At 57.9% G+C, this 18,542-nt stretch overlaps 2 protein-coding genes across 9 annotated transcripts in view; one reads left to right on the forward strand and one right to left on the reverse strand.

Annotated features, from left to right (window-relative positions):
* The first annotated feature begins 6,963 nt into the window (after positions 1 to 6,963).
* Positions 6,964 to 16,407, forward strand: NT5DC2 (5'-nucleotidase domain containing 2). Its single transcript, XM_054483961.2, has 14 exons — positions 6,964 to 7,316; positions 11,472 to 11,656; positions 11,871 to 11,945; positions 12,114 to 12,169; positions 12,267 to 12,360; positions 12,495 to 12,623; positions 12,733 to 12,793; positions 12,875 to 12,977; positions 13,088 to 13,189; positions 13,430 to 13,511; positions 15,506 to 15,592; positions 15,691 to 15,831; positions 15,913 to 15,977; positions 16,063 to 16,407. The coding sequence occupies exons 1-14, from the start codon at positions 7,085 to 7,087 to the stop codon at positions 16,322 to 16,324; spliced, it is 1,674 nt and encodes a 557-aa protein (XP_054339936.1). The 5' UTR covers positions 6,964 to 7,084; the 3' UTR covers positions 16,325 to 16,407.
* Positions 16,299 to 18,542, reverse strand: part of STAB1 (stabilin 1) — a 28,751-nt gene continuing 26,507 nt past the window's right edge. For 4 of the 8 annotated variants that reach the window (XM_054483897.1, XM_054483900.1, XM_054483896.1 and 1 more), the window contains 9 exons: positions 18,313 to 18,457; positions 18,099 to 18,232; positions 17,858 to 18,023; positions 17,664 to 17,773; positions 17,453 to 17,572; positions 17,026 to 17,367; positions 16,769 to 16,915; positions 16,573 to 16,686; positions 16,299 to 16,494 (listed from right to left, as the gene is read on the reverse strand). In XM_054483897.1, coding sequence (XP_054339872.1) covers positions 16,438 to 16,494; positions 16,573 to 16,686; positions 16,769 to 16,915; positions 17,026 to 17,367; positions 17,453 to 17,572; positions 17,664 to 17,773; positions 17,858 to 18,023; positions 18,099 to 18,232; positions 18,313 to 18,457 — 1,335 coding nt within the window. In that variant the 3' untranslated portion in view covers positions 16,299 to 16,437. The remainder of the gene's footprint in view (positions 16,495 to 16,572; positions 16,687 to 16,768; positions 16,916 to 17,025; positions 17,368 to 17,452; positions 17,573 to 17,663; positions 17,774 to 17,857; positions 18,024 to 18,098; positions 18,233 to 18,312; positions 18,458 to 18,542) is intronic. The other 4 variants (XM_054483898.1, XM_054483902.1, XM_054483903.1 and 1 more) reach the window with 2 other exon arrangements.

The raw sequence follows: 18,542 nt of genomic DNA on the forward strand, positions 1-18,542 counted from the left end.
TAATTAGTTGCCTAAAAACAAAGTTGCCGAAAACAATTCGGGCTTCACTGAAAAGCATCCTGATTGATCCTTGAATTGTTTTAAGAAATATTTCATGGACTAGATTCATCGAGTGAGTGTTTTAGGAGGAAATAATTTTCCCACAAGTGCTGTCCAGCAGTGACTTGGGAAGTACTCAAGCAGAGACAGAACTATAAAAATTCTTTGCAAAAACAGTTATTGGAATATTGTGCAGCTGATAAAGGACAAGCTGTGTCAGAACAAGAGATCTGAAAAGTATATTTTAAAAGGCACTGAAACCAATAGTAAAAATCCATATTGACTTTATTGACTGCTGAAGTTCAGTCTCATTCATCTTCCAGCCTTCTCTGATACTGTCTTTCTGAGGCTTTTCTACGGTAGACATCATCTGTATCAAACAAAAAGTTGCTCAGATGTTTAAGAAACATATTTAAAATTAAAACACTCAATCTGAATAATTTAACCAATAGTCTAGGTCTGTCACCTACTTCTGAATCTTGGCATTAATATTTAACTCAATGCCAAAATAAACTTAAAACTTGAGTTAGATGAGGACCATGATAATGGAGTTCTAGACTTAAATAGGGTAAAAGTCAGTGTCTTGAAAGATAGAATCATGTCTTAGCACATCTTTTAGTGTTCTAAGATTTCCCTCACTTCCTTCTCCCCCATAATTTCTATTCTGTGCTCTGAAGTCATCCTTCTTAACTAAAACCTGGCTCCTCAAAGGCACTTCTTGCTTCTTGGCTCTCTGATACTCCCTCTCCCATACCCAGAAACCTTCAGGTGGGGAGAGGAGATCAGTTTCCTTGTTCCAGCTGCTGCTTTGCCAGACCTTTGACTCTCCACCTTCATGTAAAGAATCTTCTTTCCGGGCCAGGCACAGTGGCTCACGCCTATAATCCCAGCACTTTGGGAGGCCAAAGCAGGCGGATCACAAGGTCAGGAGTTTGAGACCAGCCTGGCCAATACGGTGAAACCCTGTCGCTACTAAAAATACAAAAATTAACCGGGTGTGGTGGCAGGCACCTGTAGTCTGAGCTACTCGGGAGGCTGAGGCAGGAGAGTCGTTTGAACCCGGGAGGCAGAGGTTGCAGTGAGCCAAGATCGTGCCACTACACTCCAGCCTGGGCGACAGAGCAAGACTCTGTCTCAAAAAAAAAAAAAAAAAAAAATCTTCCTTCATGGCTCATGCCATTTGTCTGCCACCATCTTTCTTGGGCACCTGCTCTCCATCATGCCCCTTCAGTCACCAAAAGTGCTGGCCTCTAGCTCAGGTTCCTTGCCCCTGTCCTGTGCCTTCTCCCCAGATACCACTATTACCCATGGGGATGAAGCTCCAGTCCCCTTCACGTTCAACATCTTCCAGTCACTTGCAGGGCTCCTCTGAAGGATTTCTGTTCATACCACAACCCCCATTACCTTTCCAGCCCTCCTGTCCTTGGACCTCACGTTTCTTCTGCAGGCCTTTGGCCCCATCTTGCCCGCTCAGCCACTTCTTGTTCTCTCTCCTGGCAAATCAGCTAAAATTCCTTCATACTCTTGTCAATATCTTAACTTCCTGACACACCCTCAAAACCCCAACCACCGATTAATCCATCTTCCTTCCCCATGCTTCACCCTGCTTGCTGTGTACTGAGGGGCCAACTGATGCTTCTAACTGGGCCCGTTGAGGCGTCTGACAATCCTGTTTCCTCAGCCATCATCCTGACTCTTTTTCATCCACCCCCAAATGGCCATTTCCTCTCTTCCTTCACAGAGGAAAGTCATCATAAGGAACTCTTCCAGCTAACTTCCAAGGGCTTATTGCTGTCACCCAGCTCTGGTCCCGCCCTCTCCCACCCTCTCAAGGGTATCTCCAGCCTCTCTCCACCCTCTCCTTCTCGATCATTATTTGCATATCCTGCAGTCTCTCCTAGAGGAAGGGGGGTTACCTCCCCTTCACAGAGCCAGACTTATTTAACCTCCTGTCTTCTGTGATAACAAATCCTCCTGGTTTCCCTCCTTGCCTCTCTGGCCATTCTCAGTTACCCTTAAAATGTTGGGATTTGGGCCAGGCGCAGTGGCTCACGCCTGTAATCCCAGCACTTTGGGAGGCCAAGGTGGGCAGATCACCTGAGGTCGGGAGTTTGAGACCAGCCTGACCAACATGGAGACACCCCATGTCTACTAAAAATACATTAGCCGGGCGTGGTGGCGCATGCCTGTAATCCCAGCTACTCCAGAGGCTGAGGCAAGAGAATCGCTTGAACCTGGGAGGCAGAGGTTGCGGTGAGCCAAGATCGCACCACTGCACTCCAGCCTGGGCAACAAGAGCAAAACTCAGTCTCAAAAAATAAATTAATTAAATTAAAATGTTGGGATTTGACTTCCATCACAATTTGCTTGTGAATGGTTCACAAATCCCAATTTCTGGCCCAGATTTGCCTCCTGAGCTTCAGCTCTGTATAACCATATCTACTTCATCACGTCCCAGATGGTGCCCAGGATGGCCCTGCCTGTGTTGGGCACCTTCAGGAAATGCACTACTCCCTGCCCCAGGTGTCCCACCAGAAGCCTCCACTCCTCATCTCCTGAGTCCACTTAATCACCATGCCCTGTCAGTACTACCTCTGGGCTGTCTCTTACTTCCACCCCTTCTTGGTATCCTTTCTGCCCCAACCTAGACCAGGCCACCGTCTCAACTCTGGACAGCCATACAGCGTAACTGTTCCTACCAATCTGTCCACAAGGAGCCATTCTCCACCTGTTAAAGCCTCTCCTTAAAATGACTCAATCTTTGGGATCCATTCTTGGTTCTCCAGTCCCTTTGCCACCCTGCCCAGGCACCCTTCTAGCCATCCCCACTTTGTTGATCTGCTTCAATCCCTCAAACACACAGCATACTCTCACACAAGTGCTCCTACCACTGCCATGGAGATGCTTTCAGTTCCACACACCTTCCCCTCATCTGACTGACACCTGCTCAGTCTTCAGATCCTACTTTACTTGGTAGCTGCTTCCGGAAGCCTTCCCTGCACCATCTAGTCCAGTTGAGGCGCCCACCCGAGAGTCCTATGTTCCTCCCACTTCCTTCTCACAGCACTGATCACTTTGTGTGGTAATTGTCTTTATCATCTTCTTTCCCATTAGAGCTCTTCTGGGGTAAGGGACACCTCTGCCTTGTTCATTATAGCCCCTCAAGAATGCTCATTAAGTATCAATGAATGGATGAACAGAAGGACTAAGGATCTTTAGGAATCGCTAATGTAACAATTCTTTAAAATGTGGGTTGGCAATTCACAAGTGATAGCGTTTCAGGAGAGGGGCAAAGCAGAAAGGGCCGAGGGGTTGGGGAAGTCCTCCTGAAAGGAACTGGCCTGTCCAGAGTTAATGCTCAGTAATGCAGTGCCAGGCGTTACCACTGTCTTTACAGTGCTGATCATCTGGACCCAGACCAAAGACCTGGTGCCAATGACTGCCCTGTAAAGGCAGTGGTAATTAGCAAAGTCAGGCAGATCAGCTCCCTCCAGAGTTTGGACAGAAGAGTCCAAAGAGAAATGACTAGTTAGCAGGAGTTTCCCTGACCCCTCATATCCACCCCCTTCTACGATTGTTGTGAGCAAGTCTGTTCCTTAAGCCCAAACGATGTCACCGGCAGGGGTGAAGGGCAGGCGTGAGAGGGCTGGAAGAAGCACGTGATCTCGCCTCTAAGTGCAGGGAAGGTCACAAGGCTGGACGCCAATGTGCCCGGCCTACAGGAGAGCCGGGCCGCCCTGACTGCCAAGCGAATGGAACTGCATTTGCCCAGCGCTCTGAGTGGAATGCGCGGTCTGCAATCTGAGAATACTCCCCAGAAAAACGGATCCCTACCGCCTCGTGCCTTCCTGAAAGGAAACAGAGACTGCTACCCCCTCACTTACAGAAGGTCTCCTGGCCCACGCGCACTTTAATCATGATCCACTCCATCGTTCCTCCCAGGACAAAAAAGAAGGGCAGGAACCGGTAGATGCCAAATCGCTGCTTCCCGGGCACCCGCTGCAGAATCCGTCTCACCTGGGCCCTGGTGAACATGCTCGACCGAGGTCGTGGAGAGGGATATGGCGGAACTAGGCATTGGATCGCCCGGACGCAGCCGAAGCCGCCCCGCCCGTTCTCGCCGTGTACGGCGACCTGGGAGACTAGCGAGCGCCGTCCTACGCCACTGCCTGGTAAGCGCACGAGTGCCGCAACTGGGCGCCGACCTTCTAAAGCGAGGCGGATCCGCCAATCAGGCTGCAGCGGGGGCGTTCAGCTCCGCCAATCAGAGTACAGCAGGGCGCGCGTGCTCCCTGAAGCCGAGCAAGGCCAGAAGGAGCTGATGCAGGCGCCTCAGCTCTGGAGGTGGGGCGGCCCAAAAGGGAAGGACAGCCCACGTGGCGCCGGCCCGGCCCCGCCCCCTGCCTCCCCAGTGCAGGTCTGAGCTCGGAGTTGGCAGCCGCGCCCCCTACTCTGCCACCGCCATTTTTATTCCTAATACCCAGATAGAAGCGATGATCCTCTCTGATGGACTATGTACAGCACCACATTCCAAAATGCAATTATGCAATGCCTTGCGTTTATTTCGGAGACGTGATTGGTGCCTAGACTTCTAAAGTAACAGAATTTGATATGGACTGTTGAAAGCTGAACTTTATCAGTTATCACAGCAAAAATCTAAGTAAGCGCCGCGTGAGATCCCTAAAATTAATAAAAACTATCTTGTATGGGGCGCTTACAGTTCTACAGGCACTTGTAGGTGCTTTATTCACAATAATAGCAGAAGAGCAGTATAAAGAGCATGCACTCTGTTACCAAACCACATCCCTGCTCTACAGGTGCTCCCTTAGTCCATCTGTGCCTCAATTCCCTAAGCCGTAAAACGGAGGCCTTGTTCTGACGCTGTGAGAATTTAGTGCGGTAATAGGAATGAGGCACTGAACACAACCCTGGAGCATAGTAACTGATTAATATTAGTTAGAATATTCATTATGATGATGATAATGATTGGCAGAGCCCTCGCTCTTCACATGTATTCCCAAACATGGTTTTTGTTTGTTTTTTGAGACAGGACCTCGCTCTGTCATCCAGGCTGAAGTGCAGTGGCGGAATCTCGGCTCACTGCAACCCCCTCCTCCCCAGCTCAAGCCATCCTCCCACCACTACAGGCGTGCACCACCATGCCTGGCTAATTTTTTAATTTTTTGTAGAGACGAGGGTCCCACTATATTGACCAGGCTGGTCTCAAACTCCTGGGCTCAAGAGATCCTCCTGCCTTGGCTTCCCAAAGTGCTGCGATTACAGGCGTGAGCCACCACGCCCAGTCTGAACGTGTATTCTTTACATGTATTCTCTTAACTGACAGTTTCAGAGACTATGCCAGGTAGAAGCAGGGCTCTGACTTAAGAGACTTCACTTGTAATTGCGTCTTCTCATGCTGTTGTGCTTGCTGAAGATAACTGAAAGGGGCTGTCACCCCATTACCTAGGACTAAAATAAAAACTGCAGGAACAGCTTTGAGAAGGGAGACAACTATTAGACAATCTAAGGAAGGTAAATGAAAGCTTAGAACCAATGAGATGATTTGGTGATATGGACACAAAATATACAAAAGCAGACTGGAGAGAGCAAGCAGGGCCCCAGAAAGGGTCATAGGGCCCGCAGTGAGCAGCCTGAGCTGCCGCCTGTACAGCAGGATTTGGAGGGCCAGCCAGGAAGCCTCTTTCTCCTCCGGGTAGACTCCCCCAAGCATGCACACACACAGGCTTGATGCTCGCTCCCATTTCTACAGGAGGTTTTGACGGCTGGACGCTGCAGGGCATCCCCTCGCCTGGAGGAGGTTCACATGTGGCCAGGTTCCCAGCACACCCACTAGCTCACTGGGGCCCTGGGGACACTGCCACACTCGAGCCCATCCTATGGCCTCAATCCTTACCAGTCCCCAGGCCATGGACTGCCACACTGTAGGCCTTCAATCAAGGTTCAGTGGAGTTTCGAATGTACACACACCCTGAAAGACAGCGAGGCCACGTCAGAAAACAACGCGCGCGCGCCCAGCTGGCTCCCCTCCGACAGGGCCCCCGGGTACTGGGTCGGCCTCCTCCGGACCCTGAGCACAGCCTGGTATGCGTGTGGGCTCGGAATACGGATCTGAGCAGAAGAAATGAGAGTGGAGAGCGGTTCTGCGTAGGAAAGAGGAATTTTGTTGGAAAGCCTGGCGACGTTGCTAGAAAAGACCACAGCATCTCACGAGGGGCGTGCGCCGGGAAACCGGGAGTTGACGGGTCAGTGCGGCCCGTTACCGAGGTCCGAACCAAGCGGGCGCAGTGACCGTGGCCCACAACCCTGCAGCGCACGGCCCAGTCACCTGGTTAGTGGACGTCGGCTGCCCTGCAGGCCCCTCGGCCTCTCCCAGCGTGGGCCTGGCACCGGGGAGCGCGGGAAAGGCTCTTTATTTGTCAGACCAGTGAGTGGACTGGCCCGGGCTCTGGTCAGTGGGCAGTCTGAGCCCAGAGACGGGGGACCAGGACCCCGGGAAAGGAGAGCACCAGGACTAGGGGGAGGAGCGGAGGATCTGGGGTCAGAAGCATCCAGAGGCGCAGGGTAGGGCGGGCGGACCCGGGAGCGGGGAGGGCGGCAGAGGACCCGGGGGCCCGGGGGGTACCCGTCGCGCTCCGGCTGTCTCCTCTCGGCGCCTCGGCCGTCCGGAGCCTCTCAGGGACGGCCGCTCTTAGGCCCTCTGACTTCCAGGGCTGGGGCCAGGGAAAGGCGCCGCCGACGCCGGCGTGACGGCCGAAGGGGGGCGCAGAGTCCTCCCGGGCCGCGCCGGAGACTGGGGGAGGGGGCTGGAGAGCCCTCCCCGCCCCGCCCCGCCAGGTCCGGGGCCTCCCGCCCCCCGGGCCGAGGGGCGCGCCCATTGGCAGGCCGGGCTCCGCGCGCCGCACCCATTGGCCGGCCGCCGTGAGGAGCACGAGGCCACCGTGGCGGGCGCGCAGTCGGAGGGCGGCGGGCGGCTGGAGGGCCGAGGGCAGCGCGGGCGGCGGGCGGCGGGCGGCGCGCGGTGGGCATGGTGGGTGCGGGGCTGCGGGCGGCAGCTCGGCGCTGGCTGCTGTGCGGAGGCCACGGCGGGCCGCGAGCCGCCTCGTCCTCGCCATCCTGCCCTGGCTGCGGCCCCCCGGGTCCCGGCGCCCACTGCCCCGGCGCCCCGCGCTCCGCGCCCGCCCAGGCACCCGCCGGCGGCGCCGACCTCAGCGCGCACCTATGGGCTCGCTACCAGGACATGCGGAGACTGGTGCACGGTGGGTGAGCCGGGGCGGGACGTGCGCCGGGGTGTCTTCCGCGTGGACAGACGGACGGACGGACCGAGCCCCAGGGCGCCGCTCCTCCGGGGAAACACCCAGTGGGGCTCGCCAGGGCCCCGGAGCCCAAGGGCCGGGCGGCTTTTCGCGAGAAGCTCCGGCCGTTCATCCCGGGGGCCTCTGGGGCGCCCCGACGCCCGGGGGCGGGCGGGAGGTTTGTTCCCCGGCTCGGTCTGCAGGAGCTTGGGGCTCCTCGAGCGGCTGCCACAGTGCTGGGCCCCCGCCGACTTCCTTCGGGGTCCCGCCTGCCGTGAAGCCGCGGCGGAAACGCCCCCAACCTCTTGTTCTCGGCCAGCCCTTAGTTGGGGCGGGAGAGTGCTGTGGACAAAGCCAGCGAGCGGCGCCGGGCGGAACGGGCTCCTGGGGACGGCCGGACCAAAGGGGACACCGGTTGGACTTCCCAGACACCTCGATGTCGCCCTGGAGGCCCGGCCCCCTCTCAGCCCGGGAAGCGAAGGCTGGGAGAAGCCAAGTCACCCCCGCCCCCTGGAGCTCAGACTAGGGCTGCAAAGGGCACTTAACCTCCCTGTCCCTGCTCTCTCTCTCTGAGAAATGGCGTGAGGAGGCTGAGGCCCCTTCTTGGAGGGGGCCGGCTGGGGAGCACTAGTGAGGCCCCAGAGCTGAGAGTGCTGGACATCTGTCTGCTCGTCTCCGTGGGTCTAGTGGGGCCCTGCTTCTGCAGCAGACAGATGTGGTTTGGGTCGTGACCCTATCACTGACCAGTTGGGTGGCCCCCCGGCAAGCCTCACCCTCTCTCAAGCATGAAACGCGTTCCTGGGGCCTCTCTGTCCCATGGTTGAGTGATGACTGGAACCAGGCCAAGCAGGGCAGGAGAGCTTCCGAAGGAACCCCCAGGGGTGACGTGGCTTTCATTGTCTGATAAGACAAAGTGGCCCTGTCTGGAAGATTCCAACTGGCTAGACAGGGGTTTTCACTCCGGCTTTGTGGGGTGGCGGAGAATCACTTCTTGACCAGTGAAGGCAGGATGGTAAAGGCCCCTGAGGAATGGTCATTTTGAAGCCTTGGGCATCTGTCCACCCTCGAGGTCCCGGGTTGAGTTTGTGTCTGTGGAGGGGCGGCCCAGCGTTATTTAAGAAGTCTTTGCTCTGGGCCCGGAGAAGACCCTCAGAGTATCCTGAGAAGCCTGTCTTGGAGGTTTCAGGGAGGAGCACGGGGATCTACTGGACATTGTCCTCCTAGGCCTGCCTGCATCTTTGGAGCCTCACAGCCCTCTAAGCTCCTCTTGTCATACAAGGAGCAAAGTCATTCCCACAAGATCCCATGGTGAGCACCAGCAGGAGCCAGCTTCACAACTCTGGGCGCCGAGGTCCGCTTTGGGCTACTGCCCATGGACTGAGAGCAGCGCAGCAGGTCCCTCGGTCCCCCAGCCCCCACCCGCCTGGCCTCAGTGTGGTGACATTGGGAGGCTAGGCTTAGGGGCAGAGTGATTAATGCAGGTGGGATGACTTGAATGGTGATCTCAAACCCGGTGCCTGTTACTGGGTGGTTTGGAACAAGTGACCTCACCTCCCTGAGCCCCAGTCTCTTCCTCCGGACGATGGGGGAATAAGTGGGACTGCCTCACAGCATGGGAGTGAGGATTGAACAAGACAAGCCTCTAAGGCATCCACAAGTGTCACGGCTGCTAGGGAGCAGTTGGCCCTGGGACCTGGCACCATGGGCAGGTGTGGGAGCTAGGGCTGAGGAGAAAGGAGGGCAATTGCTGGACATGCTGGGTGGGACACACCCTCAGCTGCCCCCCCCCGCCCCCCACCACCCGCACCACCTATGGAAGGGAACAGGCCGCTGTCACCCCAGAGCCAAGGTTCTTCTAGTCTAGAAATCAGGCCAGGCCACCAGGCCCTGTGGCTGTTTCCCCATCCTGCTTTGTTGGGAGGACTGTCTGCCCCTGGACCCCTGGGAACATCCTTAAGGGCAGAGGTGAAGGCCTGGACCTAACCAGGACTCTGTGCCAGCAAGGGGCTGCACTGTCAAGCAGACCCTCCCAGGTCTTCTGCACCAAGAGTCACAGTCACAGGCAGTACTCAGGAACTCAGGGCCATGGGAAGGGCAAGGCCCAGGGTCCTAGTGACACCAGAACCCTGGGCCTTGAGGGGTGGCTCAGAAGCAGCTCTCTAGAGCGTTGCAGTCAACTGTCTCACCTGCATCCAAGTGAAGACTCCTGTTTACACCCACGGATCTTCGGAGCAGCCACTCTGTGCTGGCCTGGGGAACCAGCCACACCTGATCCCCCACCCACACCCTGAACTTGGCTCCAAAGGAAAGGGGGGGAATGGAGCCCTGTGTTCCCAGAGTGCCTCTGAGGCAAGTGCTCTGGGCACGGAGCACATCAGCGAGGTGTCTGCCTCTTGAGTGCAGCAGCTGTCAGGCACACTGTGGGGCTTCCCTGGCCCTCTGGCCTGGCAGCTCCTGCTTTGTCGTCGGCGCTGGGGTTATGGCTGAGACAGGGATCCCCTGGAGCCTTAGAGCTGGGGCCCCTGCAAGGCAGTGCCCTGTACATCTAGTCCTGCCTGCTCCCTTCTCCCTGCAGCCCCTGCTTCTGGAGGGACACTGGGAAATTGGGGACAGGATGCTCATAGGCTCAGGAAACATATCACCCATTTAATCCTGCATATGTGCGGGTGCAGAGTGAGACTGATGCACAGAGCAGCACCTTCCATATGACCCTCTCAGTAATTCTGTAGGTTGGTACAATTTTTTTTTCTTTTTAAAAATGTTTTCACAGAGACAGGGTATCGCTATATGGCTTAGACTGGTCTTGAACTACTGGGTTTCAAGCAATCCTCTCACCTCAGCCTCCTGAGTAGCTGGGACTATAGGCGTGTGCCACCATGCCCCATTTGGTACAATTTTTCCTACCCTTTTAGAAACTAGGAAACAGGCCCAAGAGGTGAGGCGACATTCCTGAAGTCATAGCCGTGAGAGGGAGGGCCTGGTCTTGTCTGGCTGACCTCATTGCATGTGGCCTTCCTAGCACATCTCCTTCCCTTTCCTTTCCCTTCCACTTTCCCCATTGTACACATAGGGAAACCAGGGCAGGTAACGTGGGGCCTCTCAGCCCCATCTGCCTCCTTGGGACCCCAGAGCCCATGCCACACAGTGCTCTGCTCAGCACCCTGCTGTGGGCCTCAAAGCCAACTGCAGCCTCCTGGGAGCAGCCAGGGACTTGGGGTGGCCACAACCACATCCCCAGAAGGAGCAACCCGGATAATGGCCCAGAACCTGACATCACGTCCTGACTGTCGTAATTAGCAATGTTCCCTGGCTAGAGCCAGCAAATGTCATTATATGGGCTGGCGGGCAGCTGAAATCTGATTAGAGGGGCCTCACTCTCCCTGGGCTGTGGGAAGTGCACAGAGCTGGCAGCCCGATCGGCAGAGGGGTTCCCCCTCCCACTAATGTTCCTGAGCCCCAGTCCCAGCTCTGGGCAAGGTAGAAAAGTCAGCATCCATGGCCTCAGCCCCCTAGTCTGGCCATATAGAGCCAGCCCCTCTGGGTTAGAGTCCTCAGTGCCCACATGCTATCCTCACACATAATCCCAGGGAGGCTGAGAGATGAGGCCAGGGGGCAGGGCAGGGCAACTGAGAGGAGCAGAGGCGGCGCTGAATTGTGGGGGGCCATTCAATGGTGTTCCTGCATGGGTTTTGAGCAAGTGGGAGGCTTTGCACTGTAGAGCATCCCAAAAGCAGCTGTTTTGGGGCTAGGCAGTGAGGAGTTGAGTGACTGCTGCCAGGGTTCTAGCATGGCCCTGTGTCTGATGGGGCTTAGTGGTGAGGGCCTGGAGTAGTCACAGGCTCAGTATACCTGGTGGGCTACAGGAGATAGTGTAATGCAGGCAGGTGTAACCATAAGGAGGAGCTCCAGCCAGGGGCTCTGCCTTACCCTAACCACGTGACCCTGGGCAAGTGACTTCTCTCTGGGCCTGTTTGACCATCTGCAGCACTGGAATAAGAGGTGTCATTGTGGGGCGTTTCTGAGGCTCACAGGGCTAGGCCCCCACAGAGTGCTCAGGAGCCATAGCTGCGGCAGGGATCATCATCTCCATCACTGCCTCCCTGCATCTCCTTCCTCTAGACCTCCTGCCCCCCGAGGTCTGCAGTCTCCTGAACCCAGCAGCCATCTACGCCAACAACGAGATCAGCCTGCGTGATGTTGAGGTCTACGGCTTTGACTATGACTACACCCTGGCCCAGTATGCAGACGCACTGCACCCGGAGATCTTCAGCGCCGCCCGTGACATCCTGATCGAGCACTACAAGGTGAGGCAGGGGTCCTTGCCACCAACACACCCAGGGCTTGGAGGCCAGCCAGACCCACCTTGGCCTAAGCTCAGGGCTGAGTCGTGGGGCTCCCCTGGCCCTTTTGCCTGGCAGCCGCCCTGGGCAGGTGGCTGGATTGACCCCCTGGGGTGGCCACCCAGCCAGCAGGTCTGGCAGGGCTATTGGCTTAGGCCTGGCCCCTTTCCCCTGGCAGTACCCAGAGGGGATTCGGAAGTATGACTACAACCCCAGCTTTGCCATCCGTGGCCTCCACTATGACATTCAGAAGGTGAGTGGCTGGACCTGTATAGGGGCTCCCTCCTTGGCCTCCTCTTGGTATGGTCATTACCCCTCTGTACCATCCAGCTGGGGTTCTGGCATGGGCTGAAAGAGGCTGGCTTGGGGCCGTGGTGAAACTGCCTCCTCACCGTCCGTCCTGCCTCCCTGGTGCCTCCAGAGCCTTCTGATGAAGATTGACGCCTTCCACTACGTGCAGCTGGGGACAGCCTACAGGTCAGTCGGCTCTGCCCCAACCCCGCCCCCGCCCCACCCTACACTGCTGGTCTGGCTCAGGACTACCTTGGACTGATGGTATCTTGGGCCTGCTCAGGGGCCTCCAGCCTGTGCCAGACGAGGAGGTGATTGAGCTGTATGGGGGTACTCAGCACATCCCACTATACCAGATGAGTGGCTTCTATGGCAAGGTACTCCATACCCCAGCAGCCAGCCTGCCCCACAGACATGTGCCCATGTCCCAAGGCAGATTTGGGGCCCTCGTCTCCAGCACTGAAGGGGTTGGGGCCCCAAAGGGTGTCTGAGACAATGGCCCCTTCCCCAGGGTCCCTCCATTAAGCAGTTCATGGACATCTTCTCGCTACCGGAGATGGCTCTGCTGTCCTGCGTGGTGGACTACTTTCTGGGCCACAGCCTGGAGTTTGACCAAGCACACCTCTACAAGGACGTGACGGTGAGGATGCTGGGCCTGCCCTCAGATGGCAGGAAAGGCTAAGTCCAGCCACAGCGGGACAGGCCCACCTGGGCCCTGCTGCACCCTCATTGTCCTCCACTGCCCCCAGGACGCCATCCGAGACGTGCACGTGAAGGGCCTCATGTACCAGTGGATCGAACAGAACATGGGTAAGTGTGGACAGAAGCCCTGCCCTGGCCAGCCTGAGCAGGTGGCAGGGCTGGCCCTCACAGACCCATCTGCCCCATTAGAGAAGTACATCCTGAGAGGGGATGAGACGTTTGCTGTCCTGAGCCGCCTGGTGGCCCATGGGAAACAGCTGTTCCTCATCACCAACAGTCCTTTCAGCTTCGTGTGAGTCCAGCCCCTGTGGACGGAGGGACAGCAGGGCCAGGGCTCTGGGTGGGGAGAGCAGGCACAGAGCCGCCCTCAGACTACTTGCCACCTGAACCTCCTCCACACAGAGACAAGGGGATGCGGCACATGGTGGGTCCTGATTGGCGCCAGCTCTTCGATGTGGTCATTGTCCAGGCAGACAAGCCCAGCTTCTTCACTGACCGGCGCAAGTATGGGCATGGTGGGGGTTGCAGGGCAGGGAAGGGGAATAGAGGCCCCACCCCAATGAGGGGACTGAAGGAGGAGGCCAACCTGGCCCTTGCCCACTGCCCAATGTGCTTGGGGTGAGAACACCCCCTTGCTAGCATGGATCCACTTGAGCAGGTGGGCCTTTACGGAGGAGGGATGGGGGTTGCCCGGCCCGTGGCCCAGCCACAGACTGGAAGTCAAGCCCTTTACCTGCACCCCAGGCCTTTCAGAAAACTCGATGAGAAGGGCTCACTTCAGTGGGACCGGATCACCCGCTTGGAAAAGGGCAAGATCTATCGGCAGGTAAGGGCCATCTGGGGAGAGCAGCATGTGGTGGGGGCACGGGGCCTAGCTAGGGCCCCAGGCTGTGCAGAGGCAGCCTCTGAAGAAGCAGCACAGCTCCTTGGCCCTGAGCAGCCTCACACAGGCAATGGCTGGCAGGGAGCAGGTCTGAGTGCCCTCAAGAGCTTGACCTCTGGGTCAAGCTGCCTGGCTTTGAATTCCTAACTCCACTACTCAGCAGAGGGAGCCTGGCCTGGTTGCCTGACCTCTGTGCCTTGCTTCCCTTGTCTGCAAAAGAGGTGTAATACTCTCTACTGAAGCTGTGGTATAAAGCCCTCAGAATGGCCGGTGGGCCAGGCGCGGTGGCTCATGCCTGTAATCCCAGCAGTTTGGGAGGCTGAGGCTGCAGGATAGCTTGTTGAGCTCAGGAGTTTGAGACCAGCCTGGCCAACATGGCGAAACCCCATCTCTACTAAAAATAGAAAAAATTAGCGGGCATGGTAGCATGCACCTGTGGTCCCAGCTACTCCAGAGACTGAGGTGGGAGGATCACTTGAGCCCAGGAGTTCGAGGCTGTGGTGAGCTGTGATCACACCACTGCACTCTAGCCTGGGCAACAATGCAAGACCCTGTCTTCAAAAAACAAGAATGGTCAGAGATCGTGAAATGCCTGATGAATGGTGTCATTTCTTGGGGCTGAGCACTCTGCTGCAGCCAGAACAAGTCTGGTTGGGGGCAGCTCATTGGGTGATCTAGAGAAACTCTTCCTTCTTACCTGGCTAGGAAAATGAGAGGGCCTGGTGTTGAGGTGGGATTAGGTGTCTATGAGCAGGCAGTGATTAAGGTTTAGCCCTGGCTGGAATGTGGAAATCCTGGCTGAGCTGGGCTTCTTCAGGCTAGGGGTTCTAAAGGCCTTGGGGCTGGAGGAGGGGGAAGCCAGCAGCTGGCCAGGGGAGCAGTGTGGGGGTGGCCAATGCCCAGGCCTGGCCTGCAGGAAACACTCCCACCCTCTCAGCCCTGCCCACTTCTCTGCGTCCCACCCTTCTGCACCCAAACTCTCCACAGCCCTCGGGCCCAGGTGCGTCCCTTCAGCTCTGAGGGCGCTGCTCTCTCCTGCCTTGGCATCCGGCCTCAGCTAAAGAGGGTCATACACCTTTGTGAGAAACACATGACTTTCTTCCCTGGCAGCTTTCAGGCAGTTCTTTATGCCCAATATTCTGAAGCTGCCTTCCACTATGTGTTGGATCCTGCCTGTCACTAGGAGTCTCTCAGTCTCCTGCCCTTTGAGACTCTTTCTCTTGGTCTAGGGCCTGCCTAGGCCTCTGCCCCTCCACTTGAACTTAGTTCAGCAATTGGCTTCCCCCACACCACCTGTTTCCCCCAGCGCTTCCACTTCTGAGGCTTGGGATGCACAGACTGTTCCAAGAACTGTGCTTGCTGGGTGTCAATTATTCTCGCTTTTGGGGTGTGGACTCCTGCCCTGGTGGCTGCTGCCTGAGCACTAGTCCGGTGATTCCCGCTCTGGGCCTCTCAGTTTCTGCCGCCTTGTGAGCTTCCCCAGTTACATGTGGGCCTGGCTGAGTGTCCCCATCTTTCTCTGGCTCCAAGATGCTGGTGGCCCTGGTGAGGTCTGCCATTGGTCTGCCAGGTCCCTCTGCACTGAGGCAGGGGAGGCCAGCAAGGAATTCAGGGCTGCAGAGCCTTCCCTGCAGTTTCTTCTTTACAAACAGGAATTCAATCCCTAACCTGGGGTACATGTGAGACCACAGGCAGGAGCCCCTCGAGGCATGGGCACCATGCCAGGCCTGTAGGGCACCTTCCTGCAGCAGGCAGAATCCGCTTCCCAAGTAGGAGGGGAAAGTGACAAGGACCAGGGCCCAGGGAGGGAGCAGCAAGGCCGCGGGAAAGGGCAGCCAGCATCCGGCTGAATTTGGGCTGCCTCTGGGGATTCCGGAGGGAGGACTGGTGGAGGACAAGGCACACTTGGCTCAGCAGCATTCCCCTCCTCTCCCTAGGGAAACCTGTTTGACTTCTTACGCTTGACGGAATGGCGTGGCCCCCGCGTGCTCTACTTCGGGGACCACCTCTATAGTGATCTGGCGGTGAGGGAGGCAGGGCTGGGTTGCAGTGGGGGAGGGCCAGGAATCCCCCCTACCCCAGCAACTGGCGCTGAGCCCAGTTCCGCCGCCCCACCCACCAGGATCTCATGCTGCGGCACGGCTGGCGCACAGGCGCCATCATCCCCGAGCTGGAGCGTGAGATCCGCATCATCAACACGGAGCAGTACATGCACTCGCTGACATGGCAGCAGGCGCTCACGGGGCTGCTGGAGCGCATGCAGGTGTGGGCCGGGGTGGCTGTGGGAGGGCCAGGGCGGTAGCCTCCTGGGTGCACGCACCCAATGCACACCTTGTGTCCTCAGACCTATCAGGACGCAGAGTCGAGGCAGGTGCTGGCTGCCTGGATGAAAGAGCGGCAGGAGCTGAGGTGAGCAGGTGGGGCCGGGGCAGGAGTCCCAGCCAAGCCACCACCCCAGGCCCACCCCTTGAGTGGAGCATGTCTTCCTCGCCAGGTGCATCACCAAGGCCCTGTTCAACGCGCAGTTCGGCAGCATCTTCCGCACCTTCCACAACCCCACCTACTTCTCAAGGCGCCTCGTGCGCTTCTCTGACCTCTACATGGCCTCCCTCAGCTGCCTGCTCAACTACCGCGTGGACTTCACCTTCTACCCACGCCGCACGCCGCTGCAGCACGAGGCACCCCTCTGGATGGACCAGCTCTGCACCGGCTGCATGAAGACCCCCTTCCTTGGCGACATGGCCCACATCCGCTGAGGGCACCTTTATTGTCTGGGACAGGCCCCCAGCCCCTCCCGCCCCATCCACCCAGACAAGCAATAAAAGTGGTCTCCTCCCTGCACATGCCTCTGCTTTCAGCCCCAGCCTCATCACTTGACTGTGAGGATCCTCTGGGTGTCAGGGAAATCCTCCTCCAGGAGTGAGTCCTAGAAGAGCAGGGTTGTTGGTGGAGGGTGTGACCAGGGCCTGGGCCCATCCCACATCTGCCACACTTCCATGCTCACATCGAAGGGTTCACAAAAGGCGTCGCTGCCAAAGACAGGGTTGGGGACAGAGACCAGGGTGGGGTTGGTCCCTTCTTGCCACGGTGAGAAGTCGTCCTCAGCATCATCTTCCGCCTGGGAGCAGCAGAGGGGTGAGTGGCGAGGCGCCTCGAGCGAGATCCAAGGACCCGCCATGGCAGCCCCAACCCAGCCCTACCTGGAAGGCAGAGAAGCCAAAGCCCGTGGGCTTGCCTCGGGCACGGAGGTAGAGAGCTCCGGCCACCAAGCCAAGCAGTGCTCCAGCGGCAAGCACAGCCCCCACGCCTGCCGCCACAGGTGGGGCTTCAGGCGCCAGCACTGCCTGCTACAAACAGGGAGAGTGTTGACCTGGCAGGAGCTGTCCCACCACCTTCCCCAGGCTCACAGGTTGTGGGGGTGCCAGGAAGGGCTCTGCCTCCCCCTTCCTCAACTCACGGGCTGTGGGGGTGCCAGGAGGGGGCTGGCCAGAGCATGGATGATGCCATTGAAGGCCATGATGTCCCACACGATGATATGGCTAACCACAACTGTCCCTGGGGCCTGCAGGGAGACCAGAGTCAGGCCCACGGTGAGCAAGGGCCAGGGCCAGGGCCAGGGCCAACGGGGTGGGACAGTGGCCAGACTCACCACAGGGGCCCAGGAACTGTTGTCAGGGCCTGCGTCACTGATGATGAGGCTGAGGCCTGAGTGGGCCGGAAGCAACTTCCCCTGGCTGGCGTTGGCACTTAGGAGGGTGGCGTTGGAGGCGTGCAGCTCCAAGTCTGGGCCACTCAGCGTCTGTGAGCAGAGCAAGGCCTGTTGGCCTGGGCCAGATGGAGATGGCCAATTCGGGCTCTGCTCTGCCTACACCCTTGGGGGTTACCATGTTGTCCACAAAGCCTTCATTGACAGGGACAAAGAGTGTCTTATATGTGAGCTCATCATTCAGGAAGTCCAGGAAGTCGAGACCCCGCTGGGTGGCATTGGCATAGCCCAGTAGCATCTGGCACGGTGGAAAGACAGAACTATCAGCAGACTTCCTCCTCAGGGATCCCAGCATCCCCTCCCCGCCCCCAAGGGTGGGCCCCACACACCCCATAGAAGGTGGAGAAGTTGGCAGTGGCAGCCAGCACATCCAGCAGCTTCCCATTGCACATGCTGATCCCGTCACCCACGAAGCCATCTCGGCAACGGCAGGCCACATCTGCAGGAAAGGCAGGTCAGTGGCTCAGCAGATTGGTGGGAAGGGGCAGAGCAGGGGAAGTAGGGTTCGGTGGGGTGGACACACCTTGCACACGGAAGCAGTAGGCATCCCAGCGCTCCGAGAGGTTCTTGCGGGCACCCAGGCTGACTATGCCCACCCGACCATTGCCACAGTCCGCCGCAGGGAAAACCACAGGGTGGGCAGTGGAGCCATTGGCCAGCCAGCCCATGAGGCACAGGTGGAAGCCCAGCTGTAGGAACAGGAGGGGATACTGAGACCCAAGACTCAGTCAAGGCCTCCCCCAACACTTCTGGGCCCCACACACCTGCTGGGCAGCAGAGAGCTGAGGGAATGAAGCAAGGACGGCTCCCTGTGCTTCGCATGCCACCTCAGCCTCCGAAAAGTTCAGACCATAAGGGCCGCTGGTGGCCTGGAGGTGGAAGACGCCAGCCCGTTTCTCTGCAGAATGGAGGGGTGCACGGTCAGCTGGCCGGCTCTGAGGAATGAAATGGATACTGGGAGTGGGCAGGGGGACACACCCTGGAAGTGCAGGTCAGTGCACACGGCATCTGAGTGGCAGGGCGGTGGCTGGCCCAGGCAGCGGTCCACAGGTGGTTCCGACTCCTCCAGACACTGCAGTCCATCGCCTACGTAGCCTGCATGGCACTCACAGCGCCGTGTGTTCTGGGGTTGGGGAGAGCAGTGGGCGCCCTTCACCCTTCAGAGGTCGGAAGGTCTGCCAGGCCTCCCCACCCTGGCTGCTTGGTTC

This window comes from Pongo pygmaeus, chromosome 2 (genome assembly GCF_028885625.2).
Source record: "Pongo pygmaeus isolate AG05252 chromosome 2, NHGRI_mPonPyg2-v2.0_pri, whole genome shotgun sequence".
NCBI lineage: Eukaryota > Metazoa > Chordata > Mammalia > Primates > Hominidae > Pongo > Pongo pygmaeus.